Below are 11739 nucleotides of genomic sequence, written 5' to 3'. Positions count from 1 at the left end.
TTTTTTTTTTTTGTTTTTTTTGTTCTTACCTTTCTGTGACGAATAGCAGCCAGAATACCCGCCTTTTCTCTTCGGCTTCCTCGACGCTTAATTTCGAGTATGTGGATTCGCGTTGCAGGCCTAGCGTGAAGACCATGGACATGGTCTGGCTGAGGTAGAACCAAGCCTGGTCCTGTCGGTCTAGGTTTCCGTAGGCGGCGAAGAGAAAGAACGAGGTGAGGAGGTTGTCCATGTTGATTTCGTCGACTACATTGTACTCCTTCCTTGCGCGCACGGCTTCGGCCAGGAGTTCATCCCCGGACAACATGGGGTGGCCGTCGATAGTGGCTTGCCCGGAAGCCGAGTCGGGGCCCGGCGTTGCACCGTCCAGCTTCAGCTGGATGTGCGTGGCCGCGCAGAGAGCGGCAAGGAACGCGTAGCGCTGGGGGGACAAGCGCTCGGGCTGGTGGCTGTCCTGCTGCAGCTGGTCCTGTCTCACGATGGGCATGATGGGGAACAGGTACTTGAAGAAGACATTGACATGGGCCAGGAGGATTGGCGCGGAGAGGCGGCGCGGGGCGGGGAGCGCGCCGATGGTGGACGAGTCGAAGAGCGAGTTTGTCGAATCGGGCGAGGAGACAAGATCTGGGGGTGGGATGCGAGTGAACGACTCCGAGAAGTCAGGATGTGGATACTGGGCGTCCACGACGGTGAACGGCGGCGACGTCGGGGACGCCAAATGGCAGGCCCCTGGGTCTGGGGGCAGCCATTCCTTGGTGAGGGGACGCGGTCGTGAAGCGAGGGGATGGATGGGCGCGAGAGGGTACAGCGTGCGGAACTTGGGACCCTTGCGACGGAGCACGTCGCTGTAGGAGCAGGAGAGAAGAAGACGCTGGCACTTGTCGCATGGAAGCTCCCTCGAACACTTGATCTTGCGTCGACGGCAATTGTCGCACGCCTGTTTCGGCGGTTTTTCTGGGGTGGCGGATGGTTGTGGCTCCATTTCCTGTTCGGATTGAGGAGACGCCAGTTGCGATGAGATATGCTCGGATACTATCTCGCCGATGTGGAACCTTTAGCAATCATTGCAGACCGCGAGCGCGACTAGTACTGGGAGAAAATCTGGGGATAGCGAAGTGGGCTGTGTCGCCATCACCAGTTGGGATGTTAGGATTGAAGGAAAAGAGAAGAAATCCGGGGAACCATACAAAACGAAAACCTAAACAAAAAAAGAATACCAAAAAAAGCCCAGGATGCAGGTGCAAAAAACCCCGCGTTACTTTAGCAAGATGAAAGGGTTTAATCTACCTGGAGTGAGTCTTCTCCAATCTTTAGTCTGGATTTAGCCTGTGCCCTAAAAGTCTCCTAGCGTCGTTCCGAACCAAATGGAACAAATGGGAGGACCCGTCGGTAACAACTCGGTCCAAAGTCACATCGGATTCGTTGCGGAGTCGTGTTTATAGTTAACTATGTTATACCCCATCAAGGCTAACGGCCGCTCGAGAATGGTGGAAAGATGTGGTGAGGGAGCGTGGCAGGTGCAGGGAATCGGATTCATCACCACGGCACTGTGCGGAGAGTCTGTGCATAAATCAGCCTTAGCAAAGCCACCCGGCCATGCCGCACCGAATATTGATCTACGTGGGCAGGGATCAAACCAAGGAATACAGGTTCCCGTAGTGATTATTCCAGGACGAAAGGAAGCACTTCCTGGACTTTGTCGGGTATTTCCGAAAGAATCGCGTACGAAGGCCGTATACAACATGTGGGGATGTCAACCGCTCTCGGGAAGCCGAGGTCAAGAGACAGGGCAATGAATGGGCCTTGAGAAGATCGTAACACCGCCGAACTTTCCTCAAGCCGATGACGAGAATCCACTCTTAGCAGGGGCCCCCTGGTCCCCACGGGGACTGACTTTCTGGCTCAAAGGCAATTCCCCCGTATTTGGAGCTTGTTGCCCATGTCAATCAGCCAATGCTGGCAGCCATCGGATGCTCCCGTCATGGCACCACGAGCAATGGTGTGGACAAACCTCACCGGCGCACCGGAGGGGTTTAGACACTTTGGAAGGCGAGGTGGGGAAGGGTGTATTCGTGAGTATGGAGTGCCTGGAGAGAGGGTCAGAGTCGCTTTCCAGGGCTCAAGCGTCGGGGTCGGGCATTTATCGGGGGATGGACCAATCAGCGCGGGCAAATCAGATGATGGCCAGGAACGTTTTCCAATCTCCGGACACGGGATTTTTCCAACTGCTCGACTGTCTTCCCTCTATTCCGGTCTCGTCCTTTGCTCGGCAAACATTCATTTCCCATCGTCGGCTTCGCCGCTACTCTTTCGTCACGTCCCAAAGGTTGGATCATGTTGTCCCCACTCGGTGCGGGTGAAGCCTCCTCATTGCTGCGTAGAACCTATACCCACCCCCCGCATGGTCGAGAGATTGCAGGCATTCCCCTCCGACGCTGGACGGGGAATCCCTTGCCTTCACAGAATGTAACACAAATCGTGAGGAATGGGGCGGTCAATGTGAGGCATTTCGACATATATATCTAGTGATATTTTCCGGTTCGGAGACGGCAGAGGTGTCCGTTTCCTAAAAGAAATCCGTACCACTGTACGGCATCAGTCTTGTGGACCACGCCATGGCCGGCCTAAAAAGCTTCCTAGTCAGTTCTTGGCTGCTGCCAATGGCTTATGGGGCGACTCAATCCTTCGTTCCTAGCACTTCCGCGACGGCAGCATACTCGCAATTCACCATACCCGCCTCTGCCGATGTGGGTGCGAATTTGATCGCGAACATTGATGACCCCCAAGCGGTCAACGCACAATCCGTCTGTCCGGGTTACAAGGCCTCAGATGTGAAACATACCTCACAGGGCTTCACCGCTAGCCTGGAGTTGGCTGGAGACCCTTGTAACGTTTACGGAACGGATGTGGATTCATTGACCCTGACCGTGGAATATCAGGCAAAGGACCGTTTGAGCATCCAGATTGTTCCAACGTATGTGGACGCTTCCAATGCATCTTGGTACATTCTTCCGGAAGAGCTAGTGCCTAGACCAAAGGCTTCCCGGAATGCATCGGTTCCCCAGAGTGATTTTGCTGTCTCTTGGTCCAATGAGCCTTCTTTCAACTTCAAGGTGACCCGGAAAGCTACTGGTGATGTGCTGTTCAACACCAAGGGCTCTACTTTAGTCTACGAGAATCAGTTCATAGAATTTGTCACGTCGTTGCCTGAAGAATATAACCTATATGGCTTGGGAGAGCGTATGAACCAGCTGCGCCTGCTGGAGAACGCCAATTTGACGCTGTATGCCGCAGATATCGCAGATCCCATTGACGAGTACGTGCCTGGCAATTGGTTCGACCTATTTAGATTTAAGCTAATACGGATACCTCTAGTAACATCTATGGACATCATGCATTCTACTTGGATACAAGATACTACGAGGTGGATGGTCAGAAAAAGACTCATACCCTAGTCAAGAGCAGCGAAGCGGAACCATCTCAAGAATATGTCTCATATTCTCATGGAGTGTTCCTCCGAAATGCGCATGGACAGGAAATCCTGCTGCGGGATCAAAAGTTGATCTGGCGCACTCTGGGAGGAAGCGTTGATCTGATATTCTACTCTGGCCCAACTCAGGCAGAGGTCACCAAGCAGTATCAGCTCAGCACCATAGGACTCCCTGCCATGCAGCAGTATAACACACTCGGATATCACCAGTGCCGCTGGGGTTATAACAACTGGTCCGAGTTTGAAGACGTTCTTGCCAATTTCGAGAGATTCGAGATTCCTTTGGAGTACCTCTGGTAAGAAACATGTTCCTCGCTCATTTGACTTCGTCTGACGCCTATATGCAGGGCCGATATAGATTACATGCATGGATACCGCAATTTTGACAATGACCAATATCGTTTTTCATATGAAGATGGTGAGAAGTTTCTCAACAAGCTTCACGACGGTGGACGTCGCTGGGTTCCGATTGTTGACGGGGCTCTTTATATTCCTAATCCTGAGAACGCTTCTGATGCGTAAGTGACCATCTTCCATACACACTCTTACCCGTAAACGAAGACTCACTGTGGCTATAGATACGAAACTTACGACAGAGGCGCCAAGGATGATGTTTTCATCAAGAACCCCGACGCAGTCTCTATATTGGCGCTGTTTGGCCTGGCTACACTGTCTTCCCCGATTGGCATCACCCCAAAGCCTCTGACTTCTGGGCCAATGAGCTGGTCACCTGGTGGAACAAGCTCCATTATGATGGGGTCTGGTACGACATGGCTGAAGTTTCGTCCTTCTGCGTAGGGAGCTGTGGTAGCGGCAATCTGTCAATGAACCCGGCCCACCCACCGTTCGCTCTCCCCGGCGAACCTGGGAACGTCGTCTACGATTATCCCGAGGGCTTTAACATCACCAATGCTACGGAAGCAGCCTCGGCATCGGCTGGGGCGGCAAGTCAATCTGCAGCGACGTCGTCCACAACTACATCAGCCCCTTACCTGCGTACAACACCTACCCCTGGAGTTCGTAATGTTGACCACCCTCCTTATGTTATCAACCATGTCCAAACAGGCCATGACCTGAGCGTTCATGCCATCTCACCAAACTCTACTCATTCGGATGGGGTTCAGGAGTATGATGTACACAGTCTCTTCGGCCACCAAGGCATAAATGCAACCTATCACGGATTGCTCAAGGTGTGGGAGAACAAACGTCCTTTTATCATCGCACGCTCCACATTTGCCGGCTCTGGAAAATGGGCCGGTCATTGGGGTGGTGATAACTTCTCCAAATGGGGATCGATGTTCTTTTCGATCTCGCAGGCCCTTCAGTTCTCGCTCTTTGGCGTCCCTATGTTTGGTGTGGATACCTGTGGTTTCAATGGCAACACTGACGAGGAGTTATGCAACCGATGGATGCAGCTCTCAGCCTTTTTCCCATTTTATCGCAACCACAATGTTCTCTCTGCAATTCCCCAAGAGCCGTATCGGTGGGCATCCGTTATCGATGCCACCAAGGCGGCCATGAACATTCGCTATGCTATCTTGCCGTACTTCTACACCCTGTTCCATCTGGCCCACACCACGGGATCTACAGTCATGCGCGCACTGGCGTGGGAATTCCCGAATGATCCCTCCTTGGCCGCGGTCGGCACTCAATTCCTCGTCGGTCCCTCGATCATGGTGATTCCCGTTCTTGAGCCACAGGCAGATACGGTCAAGGGCGTCTTCCCAGGCGTTGGACACGGGGAAGTCTGGTACGATTGGTATTCTCAAACCGCTGTCGATGCAAAGCCTGGCGTCAACACCACGATCTCAGCACCACTCGGTCACATTCCCGTCTTCGTTCGTGGTGGTAGCATTCTGCCAATGCAGGAGGTTGCGCTGACCACCCGCGACGCTCGCAGGACCCCCTGGTCTTTGCTTGCCTCGCTGAGCAGTGATGGAACTGCCGCTGGTCAGCTCTACCTTGATGATGGCGAGAGTGTCTCCCCGGAGGATACACTTTCTGTAGACTTCGTGGCGTCTAAGTCCACTCTCCGAGCCTCTGCTCGGGGGACTTGGAAGGAGGCGAATCCACTAGCGAATGTGACGGTACTTGGTGTGACTGAGAAGCCATCCTCGGTGACCCTCAATGGCCAGGAGCTCTCATCTGACTCTGTTAAGTATAACGCCACCTCACAGGTTCTCCACGTAGGTGGCTTGCAGAAGCAAACGGCGGATGGTGCCTGGGCGAAGGAGTGGGAACTGAAATGGTGACTGAAGCGTAATCAGACAGCCTAGATCTACACACCACCTGTATGCAGTTACACATTATGAAGTGATGAATGAAACATTGCAGCGAATCGGACATCAAGAGCATGGAGCTGATATTCACGGGAATGAATATCCCGAAGCGTAGGCGAGAGTCAGACCAACGTAGCAAAACCTCCGAGACGACAGCCAAGTCCATCACGGATCCAACCCGCAGTATCCGCATTCACGAGCGCAGGAACATCGCTGAGCATCGGACGCACCATCCAAGCAGAAGCAGCAAAGCGAGAAAACCCAAGGAAAACGTCGGCCCGTCGGGCTTTTCTGCAACGCTGATCGACAGCCGCGATCCAACCAACTCGCTCCAGAGTGACTAGGGGCGGAAATTTAATGGGATTAATTTCAACGCTACCACAAATCACCGTCGTCGCCGGTATTAGCCTGCAGAAGGTAAATTAAACTGTCCTGCGAATCGCATGGATTCCCCGCCCCTGGACCTGCAGGTTAATGTAGGTCATTTGGCAAGGCGAGGTATCACCTCGTATAAATAGCAAGCGTGCATACTGTGGAGGTAGATAGCAACAACAACAACAACATCAAACTCTCTATTCCCTGAACGATAACCCTAACGGAAGACTTTCAGGATGGTCGCCTGGTGGTCACTATTTCTTTACGGTCTTCAGGCCGCCGCACCCGCTTTGGCTGCAACCCCTGCGGACTGGCGATCGCAATCTATCTATTTCCTTCTCACCGATCGATTTGCAAGGACGGATGGATCGACAACTGCGGCTTGTAATACCGAGGATCGGGTCTGCTGCTCCCTCCCAGCGTTCAGGAAGTGGAAAACGAAACTGACTTGATATAGAAATACTGTGGTGGAACATGGCAGGGCATCATCGACAAGGTAAACCACCTCCGCATCTTAAAAGAATAATACCAAAAAAGAAGTCTCGTCTAAACCATCATGTAGCTGGACTATATCCAGGGAATGGGCTTCACAGCCATCTGGATCACCCCCGTTACAGGCCAGCTGCCCCAGAACACCGCATACGGAGAGGCCTACCATGGCTACTGGCAGCAGGATATGTAGGTCGATTCCTCTGCGCACCCACCCATCTTTTACGTAGAAATGAACTAACTTGGTGGGTTTAGCTATTCCTTGAACGAAAACTACGGCACTCCAGATGATCTGAAGGCTCTTGCTTCGGCCCTTCATACGAGGGGGATGTATCTCATGGTCGATGTGGTTGCTAACCATATGGTTTGTGGACCTCTTTCACTAACTTCGCAAGCATACTTGATTTTAATACTGACAATGTAAACCCAGGGCTATGATGGAGCGGGCGCCTCCGTTGATTACAGCGTGTTCAAACCATTCAATTCCCAAGAATATTTCCACCCGTTCTGTCTCATTCAAAACTATAACGACCAGACCCAGAGCGAGGATTGCTGGCTAGGAGATAACAGTGTCTCCTTGCCCGATCTTGACACCACCAAAGATGAGGTCAAGAACGAATGGTACGAATGGGTGGGATCATTGGTATCGAACTACTCCAGTAAGACCTCTACCCTACAATCCAACTCATCAACCATACTTACAAAAACCCAGTCGACGGCCTCCGTGTCGACACAGTGAAACACGTCCAGAAGGACTTCTGGCCGGGGTACAACAAAGCCGCAGGCGTGTACTGCATCGGCGAAGTCCTCAACGGTGACCCGGCATACACATGTCCCTACCAGGACGTCATGGACGGCGTACTGAACTACCCAATGTATGACCTCCCATGACTCTTCTTGCAGTCTCATCCTCTAACAAGCCGGATTAAAACCAGTTACTACCCCCTCCTCAACGCCTTCAAATCCACCTCCGGCAGCATGGACGACCTATACAACATGATCAACACCGTCAAATCCGACTGTCCCGACTCCACGCTGCTGGGCACATTCGTCGAGAACCACGACAACCCACGATTCGCTTCGTAAGTCTCTCTACCCATACTCTCAACCCACCCACCTAACCAGAAAAAAAAACCAAAGCTACACCAACGACATCGCCCTCGCCAAGAACGTCGCCGCATTCATCATCCTCAACGACGGAATCCCCATCATCTACGCAGGCCAGGAGCAGCATTTCGCGGGCGGCAACGACCCCGCAAACCGCGAGGCCACCTGGCTCTCAGGCTTCTCGACAGACAGTGAGATCTACAAGCTGATCGCATCCGCGAACGCCATCCGGAGCCATGCCATCAGTATCGATACAGGATTCGTGACCTACAAGGTACGCACAACACACCCTTAACCCCCACATCCCCTCCCATATCTAGTGTATGGTACAGAAACAGGAGAACTGACGAACCGGGGATACAGAACTGGCCGATCTACAAGGACACCACGACGATCGCGATGCGCAAGGGCACCGACGGCTCCCAGGTTGTGACTATCTTGTCGAACAAGGGTGCGTCGGGCGATTCGTACACCCTCTCTCTGGGTAATACGGGCTACACGGCCGGCCAGAAATTGACGGAGGTCATTGGGTGCACGACCGTGACCGTGGGCTCGGATGGAACTGTGCCTGTTCCTATGGCGGGTGGGCTGCCTCGGATATTGTATCCGACTGAGAAGCTGGGAGATAGCAAGATCTGTAGTAGCGCGTGAAAGGTGGGTAGGATTGGTTACTCGGTCTTTGGTGTTTAGAATGAATTTGTTGGATCCGACATAAAACAAACCAAATTCACTGTAAAAAAAAACCCCCTACCAAGTACCTATAATCTTAGATAAGGTCAATTTCGACGTATGTATCACGCCAACACAAATAGAGCAATATCAGCTATGATCAGAATCGGTATTCTATATTGGAATACGAATACCGAGAAGGAACAACTTATTACCTCGGCCCATAAATCTTGAAACCTTAGATGAGGGTCTTTCCATCCATCGATACCCGTAGATATCCACTTGCGAGAGGGAAGGTGCCTATTTTCCCGAATTTAGGGACGGGTATGCTATGGATTTGCTTAGTAGGCCGGGATTGATTCGGGTAAATTGAATATGGAACGGGAAAAAGGAACTGGAAAAGTGAAAGAATGACGAACAGTATAATCTAATTCAAGACAAGTATTAAGGTGTATCGTCTATATTAGGTCTTGGTTTATGTTATCCAAGTATATCCTCTCGTAAAGCCATAAAACTACAAGTTCCTCTTAAGCTTGATAGAACAAAATATTCAAATTTGGTGACGTATCCAGTATTCCACTTGCCGACTATGCCGGTAAGTACCTCATACATCAGCCGATGTTGAGAGAGGGGGGAGGAGAGTTGCCCAAATCAAAAGTATACGTATTACAATCTAATGCAGTAGGGGGTTCAAAATTGAAGGAAAAGGGACATTGTATTAAGGTATGGGAGAAGTATCGGATATCCAATATTAAATACGCGCCAGACCATGTAAACCCACCCCCGGCCCAAACCGTCAACACCCGTTTCGTTATAGTATTATTACGGTATCGAAAAGCTGCTAATATGGCGCCGATCCCACAGGGATGGCCTCAGTCACAGCCATGCCACTAATGACATTTTCCGGAAATGACTGTGGCATGACATCAGGGATCAGCTGCTCTAAACCGCTATATCCCTCAATCATGCTATCCACCAGGGGTGACACGAATTGTACCTGTTCCATGCTCATCTTCCGGGCATCTCCGAACGAGCACTGAGAACCATCGACTGCGCTGCAAGGGTCGTTGCATTCGGCACAGCGACGCTTGAACTCCGCTATCATGCATGAAAACCGGTATGCGATGTGGTCTTCGTTTGGCGACAGATGCAGCAGAAACATCTGAATCTGGTCGATGAGGGGGTCGAGGAAATTGAAGTCGCAAAGATTTAGAGCGGCGTAACCGACGATGAAGTATGCTTGATCGACCACTCTCAGTGCGGTGACGAATCGGAGTTGCAGGAATTTCGAGATGATCAAGCGTGACCCCTGGAGAATTTCCGACGTGAGTCTTTCGGACTCTGCCTGGAACCTTATTGCTGTTCGATACAAGAGGATCTGACAGAACCAGAGACTAAGCTCAAATGTTGAATTTTCATCACCAGCTGTTGGAGGGTTAGCATTTATACGAGGTTGGTCCTCATAGCTTAGCCTTACCAAGGAGATGAGCCCATTCAACCTTCCACCGTTCGATCTCTTCGTACTCAACATCCGCGAATCGCATGCGTTGTTCGTTGGCTTGGAGTCGTAATGTGATCAAGTACAGCTGAATCTCTGCCACGACCTTGCCATCCTCAACCGTTGCAGCGGGGTGCTCGAGAAGTCGTGGGCAATAATCGAGATATCTCTGTGGTAAATTGAATGGACGTGCGTTGCCAACAGCGAAGCTATTGCTGCATTAGCAGGTTTGAGTAAAACCGGAAAGGTTGTACCTACTGTAACTGTGTCAAGCAGAAAGCGTTCCAGAGCCGCAATTGAGCGGCCATATCGTTGTCAATTAGAAGCTCTGAAGGCACCTGATTGAGAAAGTCAAAGGAGACGAGGGCATGATTGATTGCAGTCCCGCTCAGTAACCAGCCATCTATGGGGAACTCCTTCTGGCCTGCCGCTGGCCATAGACAAAGAAGGGCGAGTGCCTGGAGCGATTCGTACTTCAAAGGCGGTTTCTCCCACAACAGATTGATTGCCTTATGTCGAACTTGGAGGTTCATGGCATGGAGAATCGGTGGTGGTATGCCTGGCACATATCGGGAGGCTAGCAGACAGGCAGTGCTATATAGTAATGAATCGGTTTTTGTCATCTCATTGTGGAAGTCGGACGGATTATTGATGGACACTAGGGGACCGAAATTCTCCACAAATCTAACTCAAGCATTAGCGGCTATAGAGGCGGATGGATGCGATGAGTGATCATACAGCTGTACCAACTTGAGAGATAACTTAGAATCTAAGACACCCTTCTCAAAGCTGTTACCCAAGAAAGGGGATTCAACAGGAATGCGGTTTGTCTCCCCAAAGAACTCAGATTGGAGGTCCTGAATCAGCCGAACGGGCCTAGGTAGGAAAGGGCCAAACGAGTTTCCTTCAATGGAGGCCGTGTCTTCCGTAAGAACACTCCGAGCCAACGGAGGTACAGAGATATTAGAGACGCTTGGTGATTGATTCAAGATCTGTCGGAGCATGCCAGTCATCTCTCTCATACTCCTCTCTAGGGAAGTGAGACGCTCCTCAATGGAGGGGATAGCTGTCGTTGCGTCTGACCACATTGGAGTACTGTCTTGAAAGCGCTCACTTGTCTCAGGGAGCTGACAGTCGATTCTATAGAAACATTAGTACCCAAGAAAGGCTTATTTGGTCTTGGCAGGACATGGGATCCCCCAATTTGACGTAAGAGATTCGGTAAAGTGGATAATGGTGGCACCCGACCTTAAAGATAAACACCGCCGGCATGCATGCCCTCGTGGATCAAGATCGCACCGAGTTTTAAGCTTGCGGCAGGTATTACAAGCGGTCATTGAACGTCGAATGCGGCCCTTTGGGCGTGTCGCGTCGTCGCCGACATTAGGGATGATTCTTCTATGGTCGTCGGACACATGCACACTCTTGTGCTCCCACGAAGGGGCCTCATATTTGATAGGTTCAACAGTAGTTCTAGTCATGACATCAGACGACGGATGTAGCTTGTCGCGTTGATGAAATGAATAATCGGCGGGCAAAACAAGCTGAGAGCAAGAAAAATTGTGGAAACCAAGTCAGGTCCCGTGCAAATCCTTGAGAATCCACACAGGTGGGGAGGGAATTGACCCTTTTAACAGCCCACGGCTGGGTGTGAAGAGGAGATGGTGCTAGCCTACAAGCTGCTGACGAAATAGGCTCCTAAGATTGATTATCCATTTTGACCTGGGGTAAATGCGAACTAATCGGAGCATTTCAGCCAATCCGTGCAGATCCGAGTCACTAGGGTGTGGTTTCTAGAAGAATAGAAAGGTGGTTTGGCGTACTAGGGACTG

The 11739-nt window shown here is 51.3% G+C and overlaps 4 protein-coding genes across 4 annotated transcripts; 2 read left to right on the top strand and 2 right to left on the bottom strand.

The window, feature by feature from the left end:
- Window positions 1–25: 25 nt before the first annotated feature.
- On the bottom strand, window positions 26–982 carry ANOM_011086 (putative C6 transcription factor (AmyR); the record flags this gene model as incomplete). Its single annotated transcript, XM_015556342.1, has 1 exon — window positions 26–982. The coding sequence occupies one exon, from the start codon at window positions 980–982 to the stop codon at window positions 26–28; it is 957 nt and encodes a 318-aa protein (XP_015402288.1).
- Window positions 983–2660: 1678 nt separating this feature from the next.
- Window positions 2661–5742, top strand: ANOM_011085 (putative alpha-glucosidase AgdA; the record flags this gene model as incomplete). Its single annotated transcript, XM_015556341.1, has 5 exons — window positions 2661–3316; window positions 3376–3786; window positions 3838–4008; window positions 4069–4253; window positions 4289–5742. The coding sequence occupies 5 exons, from the start codon at window positions 2661–2663 to the stop codon at window positions 5740–5742; spliced, it is 2877 nt and encodes a 958-aa protein (XP_015402286.1).
- Window positions 5743–6380: 638 nt separating this feature from the next.
- Window positions 6381–8391, top strand: ANOM_011084 (alpha-amylase; the record flags this gene model as incomplete). The annotated part of the gene is made up of 9 exons (XM_015556340.1): window positions 6381–6545; window positions 6602–6640; window positions 6707–6822; window positions 6889–6997; window positions 7064–7292; window positions 7346–7508; window positions 7569–7715; window positions 7774–8014; window positions 8104–8391. 9 exons carry the CDS (start codon window positions 6381–6383, stop codon window positions 8389–8391), a joined length of 1497 nt encoding a protein of 498 aa, XP_015402287.1.
- Window positions 8392–9250: 859 nt separating this feature from the next.
- ANOM_011083 (fungal specific transcription factor domain-containing protein) lies at window positions 9251–11388 on the bottom strand (the record flags this gene model as incomplete). Its single annotated transcript, XM_015556339.1, has 5 exons — window positions 9251–9834; window positions 9887–10116; window positions 10166–10591; window positions 10646–11047; window positions 11207–11388. The coding sequence occupies 5 exons, from the start codon at window positions 11386–11388 to the stop codon at window positions 9251–9253; spliced, it is 1824 nt and encodes a 607-aa protein (XP_015402289.1).
- Window positions 11389–11739: the final 351 nt, after the last annotated feature.

The sequence above is a fragment of the Aspergillus nomiae genome, assembly GCF_001204775.2.
Source record: "Aspergillus nomiae NRRL 13137 chromosome Unknown contig00457, whole genome shotgun sequence".
Lineage (NCBI taxonomy): Eukaryota > Fungi > Ascomycota > Eurotiomycetes > Eurotiales > Aspergillaceae > Aspergillus > Aspergillus nomiae.
Note: the sequence above shows the minus strand (reverse complement) of the source record. Positions and strands in the feature narration are given on the sequence as shown.